Source organism: Diaphorina citri, unplaced genomic scaffold (assembly GCF_000475195.1).
Source record: "Diaphorina citri unplaced genomic scaffold, Diaci psyllid genome assembly version 1.1 scaffold341, whole genome shotgun sequence".
In the NCBI taxonomy this organism is placed as follows: Eukaryota; Metazoa; Arthropoda; class Insecta; order Hemiptera; family Psyllidae; genus Diaphorina; species Diaphorina citri.
Genome location: NW_007377776.1, coordinates 148,994 through 171,393, shown reverse-complemented (window position 1 = coordinate 171,393; position 22,400 = coordinate 148,994). Strand labels below are relative to the sequence as shown.

Below are 22,400 nucleotides of genomic sequence, written 5' to 3'. Positions count from 1 at the left end.
GAAAAAAAAAATACAGCTCCCAAGTATTACGTTTGAAAGATTTACTCCACTTATATTTTTGACTTAAGTACATTTATTATTAAAAAATATTATTAAAGGTAAAAAAACAGAGAGGAAAAATATCGCTACCACCCTCAGAAAAGAAGGGCCAGCATCTCTCTCTCTCTCCTACAGAATGTATGAAGGGGAGAGAGAAAGAGGGCTGAAGGAGCAAGATAAATAGGACGTTATTTTGAAAACGTTCATAAAAATATTATGCTTCCACTAAATCCAGGAGTATCCTGTAAAAACAACAGGTCCGTCAGCTCCCAGCCTAGGTAGGGTTCGATTCCCGCCCCGAGCAGATTTTGTCCTAAATAGATGAGGTTCGTTCTCGTGACGAGAAGACCTTAGTACCTAATGCCTACCTACAATACTTGTAATACTTGTACAATAAGTAGGTTAGAGGGAACTTGAATTCCCTCTATTTTACGTAAGTTCCCTCTAATTCTATTTTACTTAGATACCTCTATTTTAATACTTCCAGAATGAATATAGAAGGAACCAGTAAGCAAGGTAGACCACGACTGAGATGGAATGATCAAATCAACAAAGATATCATCAAAAGAAATCAAAATCCCAGTCTCATTGAAAACCAACAAAAATTTAATGATAGAACTTGGTGGAGAGGTTTTGTGAATAGTCGACCTGTTCCACCAAACAGAACGACTTAGGATATGTATGTATGTACCTCTATTTTACGGCACCCGGGCACCAACCAAATAGTCCAAACAGATGGTGATATAATGATATTTATGAAAGACACACTTTTTATACGTAATTTTTAGCGAATTTTTTGTAGACTAGGTATATTTTTATCTAACTTTGTGGAGAATGATAAAGTCTTTGTCGGTTTCAGAAAAATCAATAAAAATACCTGCCTAAATATGTGAACATGTTTTTGCTTCTGAATTTCTTTTTATGAGTCTCTTTAACTACACCTCATTAATCCTTTATATGCATAACGATAAATATATACAGGGTGTTTATTTAACTAGTCAATTATGTATTAAAGAAATTCGTCAACGTCTAAACTTTCGTGGAATAAAAAAAAAAAAATTGGCAGAATCCGACTGAAGAAAAGTGCAAAAAAGTGTATTTGGGAATTCAAAAAATACCTACCCAGTTCTTTTGTTTCAATTGCAATTTTTGTTGCAAAAAAGAAGAAGAAGAAGATACTAAATATACCTACAGATGAAGATGAAAAAGCAGCAGAAGAGAAAGATGAGGAAAAAGAAGATGAACAAAATTGAGAAAATAATGAAGAAATTAAAGAAGAATTAGAAGATGAAAATGGAGATTTATTTTCTATTGTACCTACCCTGTAAAGACAACTAAAAATCGAGTGTTTTTATGACAAGCAAACCAAATACAACTAAACGATATCTTCGTATGAATTCTTTCATATTCCTCAGATCTAGAGACAGAAACTTTCATGAGCAACTGGTTTGGCCATTAAAATAAAAGTTGGTTAAAAAAGTTGCATATTTAATAGTTCTAATATCCGATAGTTTTTTATGTCTCTCATATCTAAATGATGAATGAGTATTTCACTTGTGTCTTGATATTTTGCAAAATAGGGAAATAAGATTACTAAATATTTTGCAAAATAGGGAAATAAGATTACTAAATATTTTGCAAAATAGGGAAATAAAATACCTAAAACTTAAATAAAATACCTAAAACTTAAAGGTATAGGTGTTTTTACGTTTTCAATTAGTTGATAAGAAAAAAAAAAAAAACAGTCCCCAAAAATTTTTTAAAGGAAATTTGTTGGAATTAAAAAAAAAAAAAAAAAAAACAGTCCGCAATAATTATTGAATGGAAATTGGTTGAGATTAGAAACAGGAACAGGAAGGAAGAGAAGAGAAATCTCGCAAGATAAATACCTATGGAATTGGTAAAATCTGATTTAATTTTTGTTTTAATATTTTTAATAAATTGTTACCTATAGAATAAGTATTTTTAACTGTTTTAAAAAGAGATAAAAAAATAGAGAATAGGTGTCTATCTGCTTTGTTACTTTTACATTGTTAGTGGAGACGCCAAAACTCCCATTGTTAATTTTACGATTGGTAGATGTGCCAAAACTTCCATTGTAATTATTAATTTTAATGTTGGTGGATATATGTCAAAACTCCCATAGTAAATTTGTATGATTAGTGGGGATGCCAGAACTCCCGTTGTTAATTTTATGATTTGTGGCAAAACTTCCCTTGTAATCAGGCTCTGAATTTTTTATCTAATTTTGCTATCTACTTTTGTGTAGATGTGTTCTTTAATTTTACTAGAGAATAGGTGTCTATCTGCTCTGTTAGGTACTTTTACATTGTTAGTGGAGATACCAAAACTCCCATTGTTAATTTTACGATTGGTAGATGTGCCAAAACTTCCATTGTATTTAAATTATTCATTTTAATGTTGGTGGAGATGTCAAACTCCCATAGTAAATTTGTATGATTAGTGGGGATGCCAAAACTGAAAACTCCCGTTGTTAATTTTATGATTTGTGGCAAATGTGGCAAAACTTCCCTTGTAATCAGGCTCTGAATTTTTTATCTAATTTTGCTATCTACTTTTGTGTAGATGTGTTCTTTAATTTTACTTTTGAAATTTCGGGTGTAAATTCTGCATAATGCGTACCTCCTTAAAATAATAATAATAATTTCATTTCAATACACAATACCTAATGTGTAATTTATTTCTATTTTTTCAGTCTCTTGTTTTTCTACAATCAAGGCAAACTTTTTGCTTTTACGATCATTTCCATTCACAGATTTTTCCTTTCCCTATGATATTTCTAATTTATGACCATTGTCTTTCAGCTCTAATAAATAATATTCTGTATAATATTCAATATTTTATTCTAATAATAAATAACAATAATTTAATTTCAATACACAATACCTAATGTGTAATTTATTTTTATTTTTTCAGTCTCTTGTTTTTCTACAATCAAGGCAAACTTTTTGCTTTTACGATCATTTCCATTCACGATCATTTCCATTCACAGATTTTTCCTTTCCCTGTGATATTTCTAATTTATGACCATTGTCTTTCAGCTCTAATAAATAATATTCTGTATAATATTCAATATTTTATTCTAATAATAAATAATATTCTGTTATTCAATATTTTATTGATCCATCATAACTTTCAGCAGTATCTCGTTTATTACTATTCTTAATGGCTTGGTGTTATCTGAGACTCCCACATGGACTAGTATATCATCGGAGTAAGTATGTTTTCAATCACTTCTCTATTCTGCTTGCCGACTGCCTCTTCGACTTCTTTGGAAAGTTCTCTCAAATTCTTTGATATTTTTCTCTCAAACTCTCAATAGGTAGTTCTCTCTCAATATTTCTTCTCAATAAAGTTATCTCAAACTCTACAATTCCCAAATTCTTTGATATTTTTCTCTCAAACTCTCAATAGGTAGTTCTCTCTCAATATTTCTTCTCAATAAAGTTATCTCAAACTCTACAAGAAAATTAGCTTGGTAGGTAACTGGGCTGGCTCACCTGCCAAGTAAGCGCTAGGTTCGATATTTGCCCAGGGCGAACTTTAACAGATAAGATTTGTTCTTTGAACGGGTGTGGCTTTCTCCCATCCTGTCTTCCTTCTCTCATCGTTTTCGGGATAAGACTTCAGCAGTTACAGTTCCCTCTATCAAACCTCTTCAAAAAATAGAACAAAGATGTGCAAGTTTGTTTCCTAGCTTTCTTTTATGACAGGTTTCTTCTGAAGGAGCTCTTCCAGCCAACCAGTAATAGTTGTAAAAATCTCCCCTTCTTCGTCTTTTTCTTCCCTTTTCATGGCGTGTCTTGTCATCAACGTTGTCCATTTCAAGCCGTCCCAAATTGCCCTGTCAAAACTCAACAAACCCGTAGTTCAAACCCCACGGGACAGAACAGTCCCACATCCTCTCCCTAATAGCTTGCCTTTTATCTTTATCAGGCTACTTAAAATAATAAATCTACTGGCCATCATAATAAACAATAATAGCCAACGCGATAAAAATACTAGCCAGTAGCCTGAGCGTTACCAACCTGAGAAAAAAACAATCCGGTAGTTGCTGTCAGTTCTACCAACCCACTCGATCACTAGATTTAATTTCCAACTGCATTTATTTATCAAATAAGTACTTGGGGACCGTGCAAATAGTAATATATCATTATGTACCTATATTTTTATATGTATGTACATAACTATGTAACTAATTTCCGTACGTACGATTTAATGTGTCTTTTATAAGTCTATATTATAGCTGTGTACAAGTAGTTGTTTATATGGTTTATGATATATCAATGTATTTACTTTTGTATGTAAATAATTTCTGTACGTACGATTTTATGTATCCTTTATATGGTCTTTAAGTTTGTATTATATCTATGTATTTGTTTCTATGGTTTAAGATTATGATATATGTATGTATTTACTTTTATATGTAACTAGTTTCCGAACGTATGATTATTTCATATGTTTATATTATTCATTTTTCTATGCTGTAAATAATATGTTATGTATATTTTTACATGTTTCATGATACAGCTATGTATTATTCTATGTATATTTCGTGATATAGCTACCTATGTATTATTCTTTGATTCTTGATATATCTATGTACGTATTGTATTTAGCTATGTATTATTATAAGTTGGTAGTTGTACTCGGTGCATGCTTTATGCAGTCGGTATGGCGTGTATATAAAACAGTGGGTATTTATCATTTCTGACCGGAGAATACAGGATTCCCCCGACCGAACTGTTCAAACTGGGTATTAAACTGAAATGAATAGTCAAAGTGGATATGAAAATGGATTAAAACTCAAAGTACCTACCAATTAAAATGAATTAAAAGACAAAGTAGCGATTAAAATAACCGAAGGATTCCCTGACCGATTGTACAAACTGGGTATTAAACTGAAACGAATAGTCAAAGTGGATATTGAATTAAAAGTCAAAGTAGCGATTAAAAGGACCGAATAGCGAATAGTACAAACTGGGTATTAACTGGTCAAAGTAATTAAAATGCACTTCAGGAAATGGGTCTCTACATTGTCTGCAGTCTACAATGTGTGCAATTTTATCCATTTTGCCATTTAGGTATACTATGTTGTATTTGTATTAGCTTCTATCTACATATGTCATTTGGACGATATTGTCTACTCTGTGATTTGAACAATATGGCCATTAGTACCCACTACATGTTTTGTATGAGTAGGTACCTATCTACTAGAGTTTGAAGTACTGCTATTTGTGCCATGTTTTGTATTAGAATTAGAGTACCTACTTACTTTGCCATTTGGTCGATATTGTCTACTCTATCATTTGTACATCAATGGCAAACGATATAATAATTATTGAATGACGACGAAAAATACACAATGACCACTGGCGTTAAAAAAAAAAAAAAAAAAAATGCAATAAATAAATTGAACAATATCCATGGGAATTCGGTTATTACAATTTGCATATTTGGGTGCACCCTGTATAATATTTGCATGTTGCATATTGTTGCATATTAATCTGTGCATTACGGGAGTGTTTTGCATTATATGCACTGATATCACTTCAGACGGACTTAAACAAATCTTGTAGTCCATGTCTTTGCACCCTAGCAGTCTTGCAGTTCATCTCCTTCTTCGTTTTTTGTTTACTTTACTTTTCTTCTAATATCTCTAAGTACATTTTTTTTCTACCTTCTTGTTTCTTCATATTATTTATTGAGTTTGATGAACACCGTCGCCCGTTAAGCTCCTAATATTTCCATCTCTCTTGTGTATATTGATGTACTTTTTTTTCTCATCAGTTTATTAAGATAAATAAGGAATATACTTACGCGTGTATTAGAATTGCAGATTGATTATCTGGAGAGTGGGAAAATGTTCAAAATGAAGTCTTGATTGATTGGTCTAAAGTTACAAGTTACCTTTTTGTTTTACGCAACAGGTACAGTAGGCAGCATATGAGGTACCTAATCCAAGGGAAATAAATGATATCCAGATAATATACCTATTGCCTACTTAATACCTGGAAATTCTAGCTGGAAACTTGATAACTTTGAGTTTTCTTTAACCAACCTCAGTGGTGTAGTTGTTAGTGGATTCTGGATCTGGAGGTTGGTGGTTCGGGTCCAAGTCATGTCAGAAAATTTAGAGTAGTGGTACAGTAGGCAGGTAGACAGTGTAGACACCCATATGGACGTGGAATCTTAACTCGATTTTGGGTCTTCCAATTTTGTCAAATCTGTTTGTATTCAATTTTTACATGAATCACTTTTTTGTGCAAAGACATTGTGAACTTAGATAAATGATAGTTTTGACATATCCACTAATAAGTGTAAAAAGATATACCTACATTTTTTTTTTTACGTACAGTAGACATTGTTACCTTTCATTGATTAATATCGCTAGACAGCAATTTCTTGTATCGATTATGTTTTATGTTTTTTTCCCCCTACAAATCTATTTATCTAATTTTGTTTTTCTATTTCCTTTGTTTCAGATCTCATCTTCAATGATCATCCTAATATTCAAGGAGTTCAACTAAACAGATATACCTAGGTACATACTTTTTTTTACGTACAGTAGACATTGTTACGTTTTCATTGATTAATATCGCTAGGTAGATAGCAATTTCTTGTATCGATTATGTTCTATGTTTTTTCCCCCTACAAATCCCCCTATAAATAGATTCTATTTATCTAATTTTGTTTTTCTATTTCCTTTGTTTCAGATCTCATCTTCAATGATCATCCTAATATTCAAGGAGTTCAACTAAACGTCACAACTTATCAAATATACGAGAAATTATTTAGACTGCTGGGGTAAAAGGACTTTTCAATCTTATTCGGGCAGAATATACAAGGTATTTTGTATTCTACTTCAGTTATTATTATTATTATTACTGTTACAAACGTTCCTCCTTACACCTTACTGGGTCTACTGTACACTTACACTTACAGTAGACTGTACACTTACAGAAGACCAAAGTCGAACGATTGGAACTCATATAAAATAAGGAAGTTCAAAGGATTTTGGAGGAAAAAATAGTGCGGGATTTTTGTCATCTCCACTAATCGAACCATTTTACAGGCGATATCCACCAAGATTATATTTGCCGCCGAAAACGAGTGACTATTGTTGTTATTGGCTAGCAGCCTAGAGATGCTAAAAGGGAGGCTTGTGTCTACTAGAGTGGTGGATTTGTATTTGTTGGCGTAATCACTACTCGTGTCACTTCGTACATCATCGCTTCGCATACTCAACGCATCCTCTTCGTTATCCGTTTTATTCTCCTTTTCGTTCGAGTAGATTTCGTAATCGTCTTCCGTGACGTCACTTTCTTCGTGAATGATTCGGGTGTGTTCGGGATGGAGTCGGCTGTGATCGGATTCATGGAGTCGGCTATGATCGGATTCGTCTCCGGAGTTCTCTTCGATGTTGATGTTCTCCTCGTCGTCCGAACACGAATTGAGGGGCTGGTTTGTCGATGACGTCATTTTGGTATCACCCGGTATATTTTTAACGATACTTCTGCTTCAACCCTGTATATGGATAGTTTTTAGGAGAATGTCCTATCTATAAAAGTTGTTGGACATTTTGTTGTTTAGTTGAACTCCTTGAATATTAGGATGATCATTGAAGATGAGATCTGAAACAAAGGAAATAGAAAAACAAAATTAGATAAATAGATTTGTAGGGGGAAAAAACATAGAACATAATCGATACAAGAAATTGCTATCTACCTAGCGATATTAATCAATGAAAACGTAACAATGTCTACTGTACGTAAAAAAAAGTATGTACCTAGGTATATCTTTTTTACACTTATTAGTGGATATGTCAAAACTATCATTTATCTAAGTTCACAATGTCTTTGCACAAAAAAGTGATTCATGTAAAAATTGAATACAAACAGATTTGACAAAATTGGAAGACCCAAAATCGAGTTAAGATTCCACGTCCATATGGGTGTCTACACTGTCTACCTGCCTACTGTACCTACCTGTTGCGTAAAACAAAAAGGTAACTTGTAACTTTAGACCAATCAATCAAGACTTCATTTTGAACATTTTCCCACTCTCCAGATAATCAATCTGCAATTCTAATACACGCGTAAGTATATTCCTTATTTATCTTAATAAACTGATGAGAAAAAAAAGTACATCAATATACCTACACAAGAGAGATGGAAATATTAGGAGCTTAGCGGGCGACGGTGTTCATCAAACTCAATAAATAATATGAAGAAACAAGAAGGTAGAAAAAAAATGTACTTAGAGATATTAGAAGAAAAGTAAAGTAAACAAAAAACGAAGAAGGAGATGAACAAGAAGAAGAGAAGAAGGAAATTTGTAAAAATTTACTCACGAAGAATATGTTCAGAAGGGACGAAATGGAAGGGGGAAAGAAAGGACGATACAAAATGGGGAAAAAAACCCAAGATGAGAGAGAATTTGGGAGAAGGGAGAGTATCCAGAAGATGGGAAAGGGAGGAAAAGTTTTTAATGTCCTTTAAGATTGATGAAACAAAAAATAATTTTGACATTTTCCGAGGGAGGCAAGAAGGGGGAAAAAATGTTTAACGCAAAGATTTTCCCAAAAGAAAAGTTAGATATCATGTGTGTGCTTGGGAAAAACAGATTAGATGATGTTTGGTACTCATACAAAATATGTAGTGGGTACTAATGGCCATATTGTTCAAATCACAGAGTAGACAACTAGACAATATCGTCCAAATGACATAGATAGAAGCTAATAATACAAATACAACATAGTATACCTAAATGGCAAAATTGATAAAATTGCACAAATTGTAGACTGCAGACAATGTAGAGACCCATTTCCTGAAGTGCATTTTAATTACTTTGACCAGTTAATACCTAGTTTGTACTATTCGCTATTCGGTCCTTTTTAATCGCTACTTCGACTTTTAATTCAATATCTACTTTGACTATTCGTTTCAGTTTAATACCCAGTTTGTACAATCGGTCAGGGAATCCTTCAGTTATTTTAATCGCTACTTTGTCTTTTAATTAATTTTAATTGGTAGGTTTAATCCATTTTCATATCCACTTTGACTATTCATTTCAGTTTAATACCCAGTTTGAACAGTTCGGTCGGGGGAATCCTGTATTCTCCGGTCAGAAATGATAAATACCCACTGTTTTACATACACGCCATACCGACTGCATAAAGCATGCACCGAGTATGACTACCTACTTATAATAGCTAAATACCATACATACATACATACATACATACATACATACATACATACATACATACATACATACATACATACATACATACAACATACAAGATATATCAAGAATCAAAGAATAATACATAGCTGTATCATGAAACATGTAAAAATATACATAACTATTATATACATACATATGTACAGCATAGAAAAATGAATAATATAAACACATGAAATAATCATACGTTCGGAAACTAGTTACATATAAAAGTAAATACATACATATATCATAATCGTAAACCATAGAAACAAATACATATTAGATATAATACAAACTTAAAGACCATATAAAGGATACATAAAATCGTACGTACAGAAATTATTTACATACAAAAGTAAATACATTGATATATCATAAACCATATAAAAGTAAATAAATACATAGCTCTATCATAATCATAAACCATATAAACAACTACTCGTATATACACAGCTATAATATAGACTTATAAAAGACACATTAAATCGTACGTACGGAAATTATTTACATAGTTATGTACATACATATAAAAAAATAGGTACATAATGATATATCACTATTTGCACGGTCCCCAAGTACTTATTTGATAAATAAATGCAGTTGGAAATTAAATCTAGTGATCGAGTGGGTTGGTAGAACTGACAGCAACTACCGGATTGTTTTTTTTCTCAGGTTGGTATATAACGCTCGGGCTACTGGCTAGTATTTTTATCGCGTTGGCTATTATTGTTTATTATGATGGCCAGTAGATTTATTATTTTAAGTAGCCTGATAAAGATAAAAGGCAAGCTATTAGGGAGAGGATGTGGGACTGTTTTGTCCCGTGGGGTTTGAACTACGGGTTTGTTGAGTTTTGACAGGGCAATTTGGGACGGCTGGAAATGGACAACGTTGATGACAAGACACGCCATGAAAAGGGAAGAAAAAGACGAAGAAGGAGGTAGAAGGAGGAGAAGAAGAAGAAGGAGAAAAAGAAGAAGAACTAGAAGAAAAATCCTTTTTACAACTATTACTGGTTGGCTGAAAGAGCTCCTTCAGAAGAAACCTGTCATAAAAGAAAGCTAGAAAACAAACTTGCACATCTTTGTTCTATTTTTTGAAGAGGTTTGACAGAGGGAACTGTAACTGCTGAGGTCTTATCCCGAAAATGATGAGAGAAGGAAGACAGGATGGGAGAAAGCCACCAGTTCAAAGAACAAATCTTATCTGTTAAAGTTCGCCCTGGGCAAATATCGAACCTAGCGCTTACATGGCAGGTGAGCCAGCCCAGTTACCTACCAAGCTAATTTTCTTGTAGAGTTTGAGATAACTTTATTGAGAAGAAATATTGAGAGAGAATGAGGAGGTGAGGAGGGAGGAGAGAAGAAGGAAAAGAATAAGAAGAAGAAGAGGAAGAAGAAGGAGGAGGAGAAGAAGAGGAAGAAGAAGGAAAATAAGAAGAAGAAGATTAAGAAGAAGAAAAATAAAAAGAAGAAGAAGAAGAAGAAGAAGAAACTGGAGGAGGAGAAGAAGAAGAAGGAAAATAATAATAATAATAAGAAGAAGAAGATGAAGAAGAAACTGGAGGAGGAGGAGGAGGAGGAGGAGAAGAAGAAGAAGAAGAAGAAGAAGAAGAAGAAGAAGAAGAAGAAGAAGAAGAAGAAGAAGAAGAAGAAGAAGAAGCAAGAAGAAGAAGAAGAAGAAGAAGAAGAAGAAGAAGAAGAAGAAGAAGAAGAAGAAGAAGAAGAAGAAGAAGAAGAAGTACCTGGAGTACGAGAAGAAGAAGAAGTGAGTGGAGGAGAAGTAAAGGGAAAGGGAGGAAGATGAGGTGATACAAAAGGAAGAGGAGAAAGAGGATATGAGGAAGAGGTAGGAGCAAAAAGAGGTGGATGAGTAGAATAAAAGGAGGAGAACCGGGAAAGGAAGGAGGAGGAGAAGGAAGAATGGGAGAAAGGGGAGAGGAAATTTGAACATAAGGAAAGAATAAACCATTATTTATCTCCCAAATATCCTTCAAGTCTTCAAATAAGAGCTCCACATCTCTCTTCCTAATATAAGGTCTATGGGTATATTAAAATATTTATATTATGTATGTGTATGTATATTATGCTATTAATGATTATGTATGTATACAACCAGTATATTATAGGTTCCTATCTACAATCTACATAACATGTTAGATATTATATAGATAATATTATATAGATAGCTATGTATATTAGGATCTTCTCTTTTCCCCTCTCTAATATACCTACTAGACATTGAAACCTGATCTAAGAATCAGTCTTGATCTCAGACGTCACGTCATAAACCTCTTTTGGTTTAGATCTCGTTGTAGAATTATTGTGGTGATCTTTGGATCAAGTTCATGTTATCTATAAACTATAGTCTGGTCCTTAGGTGACAGTGAAAAATCTAAATAAAGAATCCACTATTGGCTTTGGTGGTGTAGAGGTGAAGACGATTAATCCCTTTCCCTTTCTCTCCCTCCCTCTTCATCTTTTCCACTATTCATCATACTGTCTCTGTCTTTCTCTCCCCTTTCCCTTCCTCTTTTTTTTCTCCCTCTTTCCTTTCGAATGGCCTCTCCCTCTTCCCCTCTCTCACTCCCTGTTCACCACTCTCCCTATCTCTCTCTCTCCCTCTACCTCTCCCATCTCCCTCTTCTCTTTTCCCCTCTCTCACTCCCTTCCTCTCTCTCTCTCTCTCTCCATTTCACTGCCTCTTTCTTTCTCCCCCGAATGGTCTCTCTCTCTCTCTCTCTTGTCCTTTCCCTTCTTCTTCTTCTTCTTCTTCTTCTTCTTCTTCTTCCTTTATACCTCTCCCCTCTCCTCCCTTCAATTCGGGGTTCATTCTCCCCTCCTATAAAAAAAAAAAAAAAAAAAAAAAAAAAAATCCGATAGAAAAGTAACGAGTAGGTGAAAAAAAGCATTGCCACTAATGAATGCTTCTTCGGAAAGCAAAAGGATAAAAAAAAAAAAAAAAAAAAAAAATGGCGAAGGTGCTGGTTGTTATTTTTGTTATTGTCTTTTTCAAAAAGCTCTTCAGTCCATTTGAATTTCAGTCCGTTTGAATATTGAATTTCTGCCTGTTTGAATTTCACTCCGATTGAAAAAGAGACATTTCTGTAGGGACACCCTATATCAGGGATAACCTGTGGTATAGCTAAATGAACGACCGAAATGATCTACCTAAAAGATTTTTAATTTTCCTCTTTTTGAAGAGGTTTTTTGATAGGATAAGAAAAATCCGAGAAAAACCTTATCTGTTTAGGATAAAGTTCGCTCCGAGCTAGGGAATCGAACCCCCTACCTAGCGCTTACAAGGCAAGATAACAGAGCTGGGCTTTTTCGGCCTTCGAATCCCGAAGAGGACAAAACAACACAGAGTGTGTTTAATAATACAAAAAGCCATCAAGCATTTTTTGTTCATAATTTTTTATTTAGAACTTTTTTCTCCCGGAATTTTTTTCGAAAATGAAAAAGTTAAAAAATATAAGGTTGAAGCTGTTGGGTGTTTAAAGCGTAAGGTTTAAAACGGGTGCCAGGTTTAAAATTAAAAGGAACCCTAAATATTCCCTATTACTCCTATTAGGTTATAAGCTCACAGATCAGCCTGTAGAAAAAGCCAGGTTGCTGATACAAACTCGTAAAACAGTACGAGAGAGATCCAAAAGGTATTTTTTTCTGCAAAAATTAGGGCCTCTTTTAGACAATAATTCACCTCTCTTCATTCATCAACTTCTTCTTGTTGGAATTTAGGGTACACAAAACCTCCACCTCTTAAGTTCTAGAACACTCAAAAGAATCCGAGAGCTATGCCTAAAAGTAGCCTAGCCGATGAGTTCCAACTTCCAATAAGAACGAAACTCGTCCTAAGGCAGCTCGAAGATGTAGGCCAAAAAAGAACAAAACCTCAAGCTCAAAAGAACTCTGAGGAATCTGGATTTCACAAATCTCCAAAAATATATCCACTAGTTCCCCAAAAATTCCTCCAATAATCCCGAAGGGTTGAGAGCTTGAAAAGATAAACTTCCCCGGATTTTATGTGGCGAGCAATTTGTTAAATTTCACTTCATTGTTCTCCGAGAGAGAGATCTCTCTCTCTCTCTCTCTCTCTCTCTCTCTCTCTCTCTCTCTCTCTCTCTCTCCATTCCACTGCCTCTTTCTTTCTCCCCCGAAAGGTCTCTCTCTCCCTCTTGTCCTTTCCCTTCTTCTTCTTCTTCTTCTTCTTCTTCTTCTTCTTCTTCTTCTTCTTCCTTTATACTCTCCCCTCTCCTCCCTTCAATTCGGGGTTCATTTCCCCTCCTATTAACATTCACTTAAAAATTTATAACATAGTTGCCATGCAAGCCAAAGGTATGAAAAAAAAAAATATGGCGAAGGTGCTGGTTGTTATTTTTGTTATTGTCTTTTTCAAAAAGCTCTTCAGTCCATTTGAATTTTGAATTTCAGTCCATTTGAATATTGAATTTCAGCTTGTTTGAATTTCAGTCCGATCGAAAAAGAAACATGTCTGTAGGGACACCTTAAATCGGGGAAAACCTGTGGTATACCTAAATGAACGACCGAAATGATCTGCCTAAAAGATTTTTAATTTTCCTCTTTTTGAAGAGGTTTTTTGATAGGATAAGAAAAATCCGAGAAAAACCTTATCTGTTTAGGATAAAGTTCGCTCCGAGCTAGGGAATCGAACCCCCTACCTAGCGCTTACAAGGCAAGATAACAGAGCGGGGCTTTTTCGGCCTTCGAATCCCGAAGAGGACAAAACAACACAGAGTGTTTTTAATAATACAAAAACCCATCAAGCATTTTTTGTTCATAATTTTTTATTTAGAACTTTTTTCCCCCGGAATTTTTTTCGAAAATGAAAAAGTTAAAAAATATAAGGTTGAAGCTGTTGGGTGTTTAAAGCGGGTGCCAGGTTTAAAATTAAAAGGAACCCGAAATATTCCCTATTAGCTTAAACTTACACAGATACACAGTGTTAAGTTACACATCAGCTTATAGAATAACCCTGGTTGCTGACACAGTGTGACACACCTTAAAACAGTACCTACGAGTGAGCTGCAAAAGGCATTTTTTCCGCAACTATTGAGGCCTTTTTAGACAATAATCAATTTATTTTATCAATTATTTTCCACGTCTCATTCGACAAATTCCTCTTGGTGGAATTTAGAGTACATTCAACCTCCATAAGTTGTAGAACACTTAAGAGAAGCTGAGAGCTATGCCTAAAAGTAGTCTAGCTGATAACTGATAAGTTCTAACTATCCAATAAGAACAAAACACGTCCTAGGCAGATCGAAGCTCTCTCTCTCTCTCTCTCTCTCTCTCTCTCTCTCTCTCTCTCTCTCTCTCTCCTACAGAATGTATGAAGGGGAGAGACAAAGAGGGCTGAAGGAGCAAGATAAATAGGACGTTATTTTGAAAACGTTCATAAAAATATTATGCTTCCACTAAGTCCGGGAGTATTCTGTAAAAACAACAGGTTTGTCAGCTCCCAGCCTAGGTAGGGTTCGATTCCCGCCCCGAGCAGATTTTGTCCTAAACAGATGAAGTTCGTTCTCGTGACGAGAAGACCTTAGTACCTAGTGCCTATACCTACAGTACTCGTAGGTACAATAAGTAGGTTAGAGGGAACTTGAATTCCCTCTATTTTACGTAAGTTCCCTCTAATTCTATTTTACTTATATAGGTACCTCTATTTTAATACTTCCAGAATGAGTATAGAAGGAACCAGAAAGCAAGGTAGACCACGACTGAGATGGAATGATCAAATCAACAAAGATATCATCAAAAGAAATCAAAATCCCAGTCTCATTGAAAACCAACAAAAATTCAATGATAGAACTTGTGGAGAGGTTTTGTGAATAGTCGACCTGTTCCACCAAACAGAACGACTTAGGATATGTATGTATGTACCTCTATTTTACGGCACCCGGGCACCAACCAAATAGTCCAAACAGATGGTGATATAATGATATTTATGAAAGACACACTTTTTATACGTAATTTTTAGCGAATTTTTTGTAGACTAGGTATATTTTTATCTAACTTTGTGGAGAATGATGAAGTCTTTGTCGGTTTCAGAAAAATCAATAAAAATACCTGCCTAAATATGTGAACATGTTTTTGCTCCTGAATTTCTTTTTATGAGTCTCTTTAACTACACCTCATTAATCCTTTATATTCATAACGATAAACGATAAATATACTGGGTGATTATTTAACAACCTAGCTACTCCTCCATTAAATAAAGGTATTAAATTTCGTGTTTGTGGTGTTAAATAAACTTTGATTTGATTTGATTTAAATAAATTCGTCAATGTGTAACGATGTGTAGGTAGGTACATAGAATAAAAATAGAAAGTAATAAAATAGTACCTGTCAGAATCAGACTGGAGGAAAATGCAAAAAGTGTATTTGGGAATTCAAAAAGAGACCAGTTTTTTGTTTCCCAATTGCGATTTTTGTTGAAGAAAAAGAAGGATAAGAAGACTGGAGGAGAAGATACAAAATACCTGCAGATGGAGATGAAAAAAAAAGCAGGAGATAAAGATGAGGAAAAAGAATATGAAGAAAATTGAGAAAGGAGTAAAATAAAAATAGAAGAAGAATAAAATTAGAAGATGAAAATGTAAATTTATTTTCTATCACACCCTATAAAGACAACTAAAAAACGAGTGTTTTTATGACAACGACAGTGTAACCAGGACACACATGTGGTAGCATTGTCCCTTTGGATGGCAACAGAGGGCTAAAGAGAGTCCTTCGTCCTAATTTCAAGAACTGCTGGGGTAAAGGGACTTTTTAGTCTCATTCGGTCAGGATAAACAAGGTATATTCTATTCTATACCTATTACGTATTATACTATTCTCTTCTTACCTGTTAGTCTATCCTTGACAACCTGCGAGGCAAACGCAGCCACGGCGGCATTCCGGTGCAGAATATTGGTCGGATCTATCGCGTGCAGCCACGGCGAAAAGTGCTGATGCAAACTATTCGACAGCATAGTTGTCGCCATTGTAGATGTATTGGTGGACGCTAGGCCGCCACTAGACGTTATAATAGACGGCTTGTGTGCAGGTACTTTAATTATATTTGCCGCCGAAAACGAGTGACTATTGTTGTTATTAGCTAGCAGCCTAGAGATGCTAAAAGGGAGGCTTGTGTCTACTAGAGTGGTGGATTTATATTTGTTGGCGTAATCACTACTCGTGTCACTTCGTACGTCATCGCTTCGCATACTCAATGCATCTTCTTCGTTATCCGTTTTATTCTCCTTTTCGTTCGAGTAGATTTCGTAATCGTCTTCCGTGACGTCACTCTCTTCGTGAATGATTCGGGTGTGTTCGGGATGGAGTCGGCTGTGATCGGATTCATGGAGTCGGCTATGATCGGATTCGTCTCCGGAGTTCTCTTCGATGTTGATGTTCTCCTCGTCGTCCGAACACGAATTGAGGGGCTGGTTTGTCCTTCCGTGACGTCACTTTCTTCGTGAATGATTCGGGTGTGTTCGGGATGGAGTCGGCTGTGATCGGATTCATGGAGTCGGCTATGATCTGATTCGTCTCCGGAGTTCTCTTCGATGTTGATGTTCTCCTCGTCGTCCGAACAGGAATTGAGGGGCTGGTTTGTTGATGACGTCATTTTGGTATCACCCGGTATATTTTTAACGATACTTCTGCTTCAACCCTGTATATGGATAGTTTTTAGGAGAATGTCCTATCTATAAAAGTTGTTGGACATTTTGTTGTTTAGTTGAGGTATATCTTTTTACACTTATTAGCGGATATGTAAAAACTATCATTTATCTAAGGTCACAATGTCTTTGCACAAAAAAGTGATTCATGTAAAAATTGAATACAAACTGATTTGACAAAATTGGAAGACCCAAAATCGAGTTAAGATTCCACGTCCATATGCGTGTCTACACTGTCTACCTGCCTACTGTAGCTGTTGCGTAAAACAAAAAGGTAACTTGTAACTTTAGACCAATCAATCAAGACTTCATTTCGAACACTTTTCCCACTCTCCAGATAATCAATCTACAATTCTAATACACGCGTAAGGTATTCCTTATTTATCTTAATAAACTGACGAAAAAAAAGTACATCAATATACACAAGAGAGATGGAAATATTAGGAGCTTAACGGGCGACGGTGTTCATCAAACTCAATAAATAATTTGAAGAAACAAGAAGGTAGAAAAAAAAATGTACTTAGAGATATTAGAAGAAAATTAAAGTAAACAAAAAACGAAGAAGGAGATGAACAAGAAGAAGAAGAAGAGAAGAAGGAAATTTGTAAAAATTTACTCACGAAGAATATGTTCAGAAGGGACGAAATGGAAGGGGAAAAGGACGATACAAAATGGGAAAAAAACCCAAGATGAGAGAGAATTTGGGAGAAGGGAAAGGAAGGAAAAGTTTTTAATGTCCTTTAAGATTGATGAAACAAAAAATAATTTTGACGAATTTGTAAAAATTTACTCACGAAGAATATGTTCAGAAGGGACGAAATGGAAGGGGGAAAGAAAGGACGATACAAAATGGGGAAAAAACCCAAGATGAGAGAGAATTTGGGAGAAGGGAGAGAATCCAGAAGATGGGTAAGGGAGGAAAAGTTTTTAATGTCCTTTAAGATTGATGAAACAAAAAATAATTTTGACATTTTCCAAGGGAGGCAAGAAGGGGGAATTTGTAAAAATTTACTCACGAAGAATATGTTCAGAAGGGACGAAATGGAAGGGGGAAAGAAAGGACGATACAAAATGGGGAAAAAAACCCAAGATGAGAGAGAATTTGGGAGAAGGGAGAGTATCCAGAAGATGGGAAAGGGAGGAAAAGTTTTTAATGTCCTTTAAGATTGATGAAACAAAAAATAATTTTGACATTTTCCGAGGGAGGCAAGAAGGGGGAAAAAATGTTTAACGCAAAGATTTTCCCAAAAGAAAAGTTAGATATCATGTGTGTGCTTGGGAAAAACAGATTAGATGATGTTTGATGGAAGATGATATATTTGATGGTGAATGTAAAGATGGAGCATTGAATATTGTTCAGGAATATTGGTGGAAGAGATGTTTTGTGGGAACTTCTTTGGGCTTCCGGTGGCTCGAAGCATTTTGAGCATTGAATATTGTTCAGGAATATTGGTGGAAGAGATGTTTTGTGGGAACTTCTTTGGGCTTCCGGTGGCTCGAAGCATTTTCTCAAAAGTCTCTGAATTATATCAGAAAATGATAAAAAAAAAAGGTACTCGTATTGGGAACAAGACGAGTTAAAATTGATAGGGTTTTAGGTCATAACTTATCAAATATAGGTACGAGAAATTATTTAGACTGCTGGGGTAAAAGGACTTTTCAATCTTATTCGGGCAGAATAAACAAGGTATTCTACTTCAGTCATTATTATTACTGTTACAAACGTTCCTCCTTACACCTTAAACTGAGTCTACTGTACACTCCAGTAGACCAAAGTCGAACGATTTGAACTCATATAAAATAGGGAAGCTCAAAGGATTTTGGAGGAAAAATAGTGCGGGATTTTTGTCATCTCCACTAATCGAACCATTTTACAGGCGATATCCACCAACATCGATTGATGGCGAACAACCCTTCTTTATATAATTATAATTTATATTAGGATAGTACCAAATATTAATCGGAGACGGACAGGTAAATAAACAAACCAAATTGTATAGGATTTAACAAAGGTTATTAAGTACATAAATACCTCTGAATTCTCTGAAATAAAATTATTAGGTAGGTACTTAATTGATGAGTAGTAGGTATGTAATATTTTAATCTCTTACTTGATAAAACAGTAAGCAAATACAAGTAGTCTCAGAGTCTCAGCTTTTGAGGACTACCATATTTTAAAATTCAATATTTCACAATCGTTTTAATCAAAAACATGTTTGATAAATATTCTCTCTCTGATAAATACTTAATTAAAGTAATTAACTATGTGAGCAGGAATTTTTACAATCTTAGGCAATTAAATAATTTTATAATCATCTTCTTATGATTTTTGTTATTGAGCAACTAAATAATTCCTTCTTAGGTAAAATAGAATGTTTAAAAGACAAAGAATGGATTTAAATAGGTAAGTGTTGAATCTGTATGGTGATACCTATCTACTTTTAAATAAAAAGACAACATACAAATCTTACATGAAATATACCTACCTACTTTGGCTGTTTAAGGGTAATTGCTCATAGCCCAAAATACTCACGTGGTAGAACATTGACCATTGGTCTTGTAACCCAGGGACCTCGGGTTCGAGTAACAGTAACGAATACGGTATGTAGGTATTGTACAATATTAAACCCATAAAATAAACGAGACCTTGTTTAGACTGCTGGGGTAAAGGGACTTTTTAGTCTCATTCGGGCAGGATAAACAAGGTATACACAAAACATCGTTCCCCTGGCAATTCACTACTCTAAATTTTCTGACATGACTTGGACCCGAACCACCAACCTCCAGATCCAGAATCCAGCGCACTAACAACTACACCACTGAGGTTGGTCAAAGAAAACTCGAAGTTATCAAGTTTCCAGCTAGAAATTCCAGGTATTAGGTAGGCAATAGGTATATTATCTGGATATCATTTATTTCCCTTGGATTAGGTACCTCACAGGTCTAGAAAGCTATATTTTACCTTCGAATGACATGAGTTTTCAAACCCCAGACGAATGTCAAAAAGTCATTACTCATGAGGTCTCGACAAATGACAACCCTTTTATTAGAGGTGACCTTCCATTGGAAATTTGGAGGGAAGAATGAGAAAGTGGATTGAAAGAGGAAAATGAAATAGAAGGCAAAGAAAACGGGGATAAGTGGGTAAGGAGACAGAGGAAAAGGAAATAGGTAGGAGTAATAAATAGGGTGTAACTAATGATAAATATTAGCGGTCTGGCTGGGGGACGTTAAACAGGGAGTAGACTAGCCTGAATTTCCCTTCCTAAAGGACTACCATATTTTAAAATTCAATATTTCACAATCGTTTTAATCAAATTAATCAAAAACATGTTTGATAAATATTCTCTCTCTGATAAGCGTTCTCTAGTAATTAAAGAAATTAACTATGTGAGCAGGAATTTTTACAATCTTAGGCAATTAAAGAAATTTATAATTATCTTCTTATGATTTTTGTTATTGAGCAACTGAATAATTCCTTCTTAGGTAAAATAGAATGTTTAAAAGATGGTGTATGGTGATAGCTATCTACTTTTAGATAAAAAGACTTAGGCACATACAAATCTTACATGAAATATACCTACCTAATTTGGCTGTTTATGGGTAATTGCTCATACCCCAAAATACTCACGTGGTAGAACATTGACCATTGGTCTTGCAACCCAGGGACCTCGGGTTCGAGTAACAGTAACGAATACGTTATGTAGGTAAATTATTAGTGGATGTGATGTTTTTACTGACATTATAGCTAATATCAATCAAATCCAATATCAATCGAAAATTCGAAATGTGTCCAATATCAATCGAAGCTCATTTCCAAGTACCGATCTATCTGAGGTAAAACTTCATTTGGGAGTTTTGGCATCTCCACTGATAAGAATATTCATAGGAATAGTGGAGATGTCAAAATTCCCATGCAATATTTATCGTGAAGTTATTTGTGTTCTAATATCAATCAAATCCAATATCAATCGAAAATTCGAAATGTGTCCAATATCAATCGAAGCTCATTTCCAAGTACCGATCTATCTGAAGTATGTAAAACTTTGTTTGGGAGTTTTGGCATCTCCACTGATAAGAATATTCATATAGGAATAGTGGAGATGTCAAAATTCCCGTGCAGTGTTTATCGTGAAGTCATTTGTGTTAAAAGCAGAGCCTTTTCACAACTTTTGTGGCTATCACAGCATTACTAAGTGCCTCCTTTGCAGTCAATTTCCATATTGGGAGTTTTGGCATCTCCACTGATAAGAATATTCATATAGGAATAGTGGAGATGTCAAAATTCCCGTGCAGTGTTTATCGTGAAGTTATTTGTGTTAAAGCAGAGCCTTTTCACAACTTTTGTGGCTATCACAGCATTACTAAAAGCCTCCTTTGCAGTCAATTTCCATGTTTCAATAATCTTTTTACACTGGTGATGTCGCCACTGGTCGCTACTCGATTAAAGTAGCTACTCAATTGTCCTCACGAGAAAGAGAATAAATTTGGGTCTTTTGGTTTGATTAAAACAAAACAAGTATAAATTAATATAAAGATAAGTAAGTTTCAATGATATTGAAACAACCAACCGGGGGTAATTTTCAAGTCGACCTCTTCCACTTAACCAGGATCTTTTTAGCCAAAAATTCTTACCTTTATTTCGGTTCAAGGTCAGTGGATGACAAAATGATCCTTTTGTGGATAGCCAATGAAGTCCAAGGGATAGTTTTCCAAATTGATAAATAACTCAAATAGCACTTTGAGAAATTAATAAAATAACGTATAGGCAGAAACAGATTTTTTTAAAAAAACACGGAAAATCAAGTTTATCTTGATTTTTTCGATGTTTAAAATAGATCAAGAGATTCACGTTAAAAAATTGATAAATTCACCAAAAATGTTATGGTTCAAATTTTCTTTTATTTATTGAAAATTATCAATTTATTTACTATTAATTAATAACTAATTGATTGTTATTTTAAATGCCTACCTTTTATTTATTGAAAATTATCAATTTATTTATTATTAATTAATAACTAATTGATTGTTATTTTAAATGCCTACCGAAATAGTAAAACACGTCGAGGTCGAAAAAAATAGGGTCTTTCTAAAAAATTACCGGAGCAATTAATTCCTATTTTAGAAATTATTAACATAAGTATTCAAAAATTCAATTACCAAAATTATCCTAAAAAAAGTAATAAAATTTTAGAACAATAGTTTCAAAAAATTAAATTAAAAATATTTTAAGTAAAACACGTCGAGGTCGAAAAAATAGGGTCTTTCTAAAAAATTACCGGAGCAATTAATTCCTATTTTAGAAATTATTAACATAAGTAATCAAAAATTTAATTACCGAAATTATTCTAAAAAAAAGTAATAAAATTTTAGAACAATAGTTTCAAAAAATTAAATTAAAAATATTGTATGAAACACTTAAAATTAA

General features: G+C 34.3%; 1 protein-coding gene across 1 annotated transcript in view; it reads right to left on the bottom strand.

The window, feature by feature from the left end:
• Positions 1–21,645, bottom strand: part of LOC113466835 — a 64,061-nt gene extending 42,416 nt beyond the window's left edge. The window contains exons 1-2 of the mRNA XM_026822551.1: positions 21,608–21,645; positions 7,134–7,694 (exon numbers count right to left, since the gene is read on the bottom strand). Coding sequence (XP_026678352.1) covers positions 7,134–7,542 — 409 coding nt within the window. The 5' untranslated portion in view covers positions 7,543–7,694; positions 21,608–21,645. The remainder of the gene's footprint in view (positions 1–7,133; positions 7,695–21,607) is intronic.
• Between the last annotated feature and the right edge of the window lie 755 nt (positions 21,646–22,400).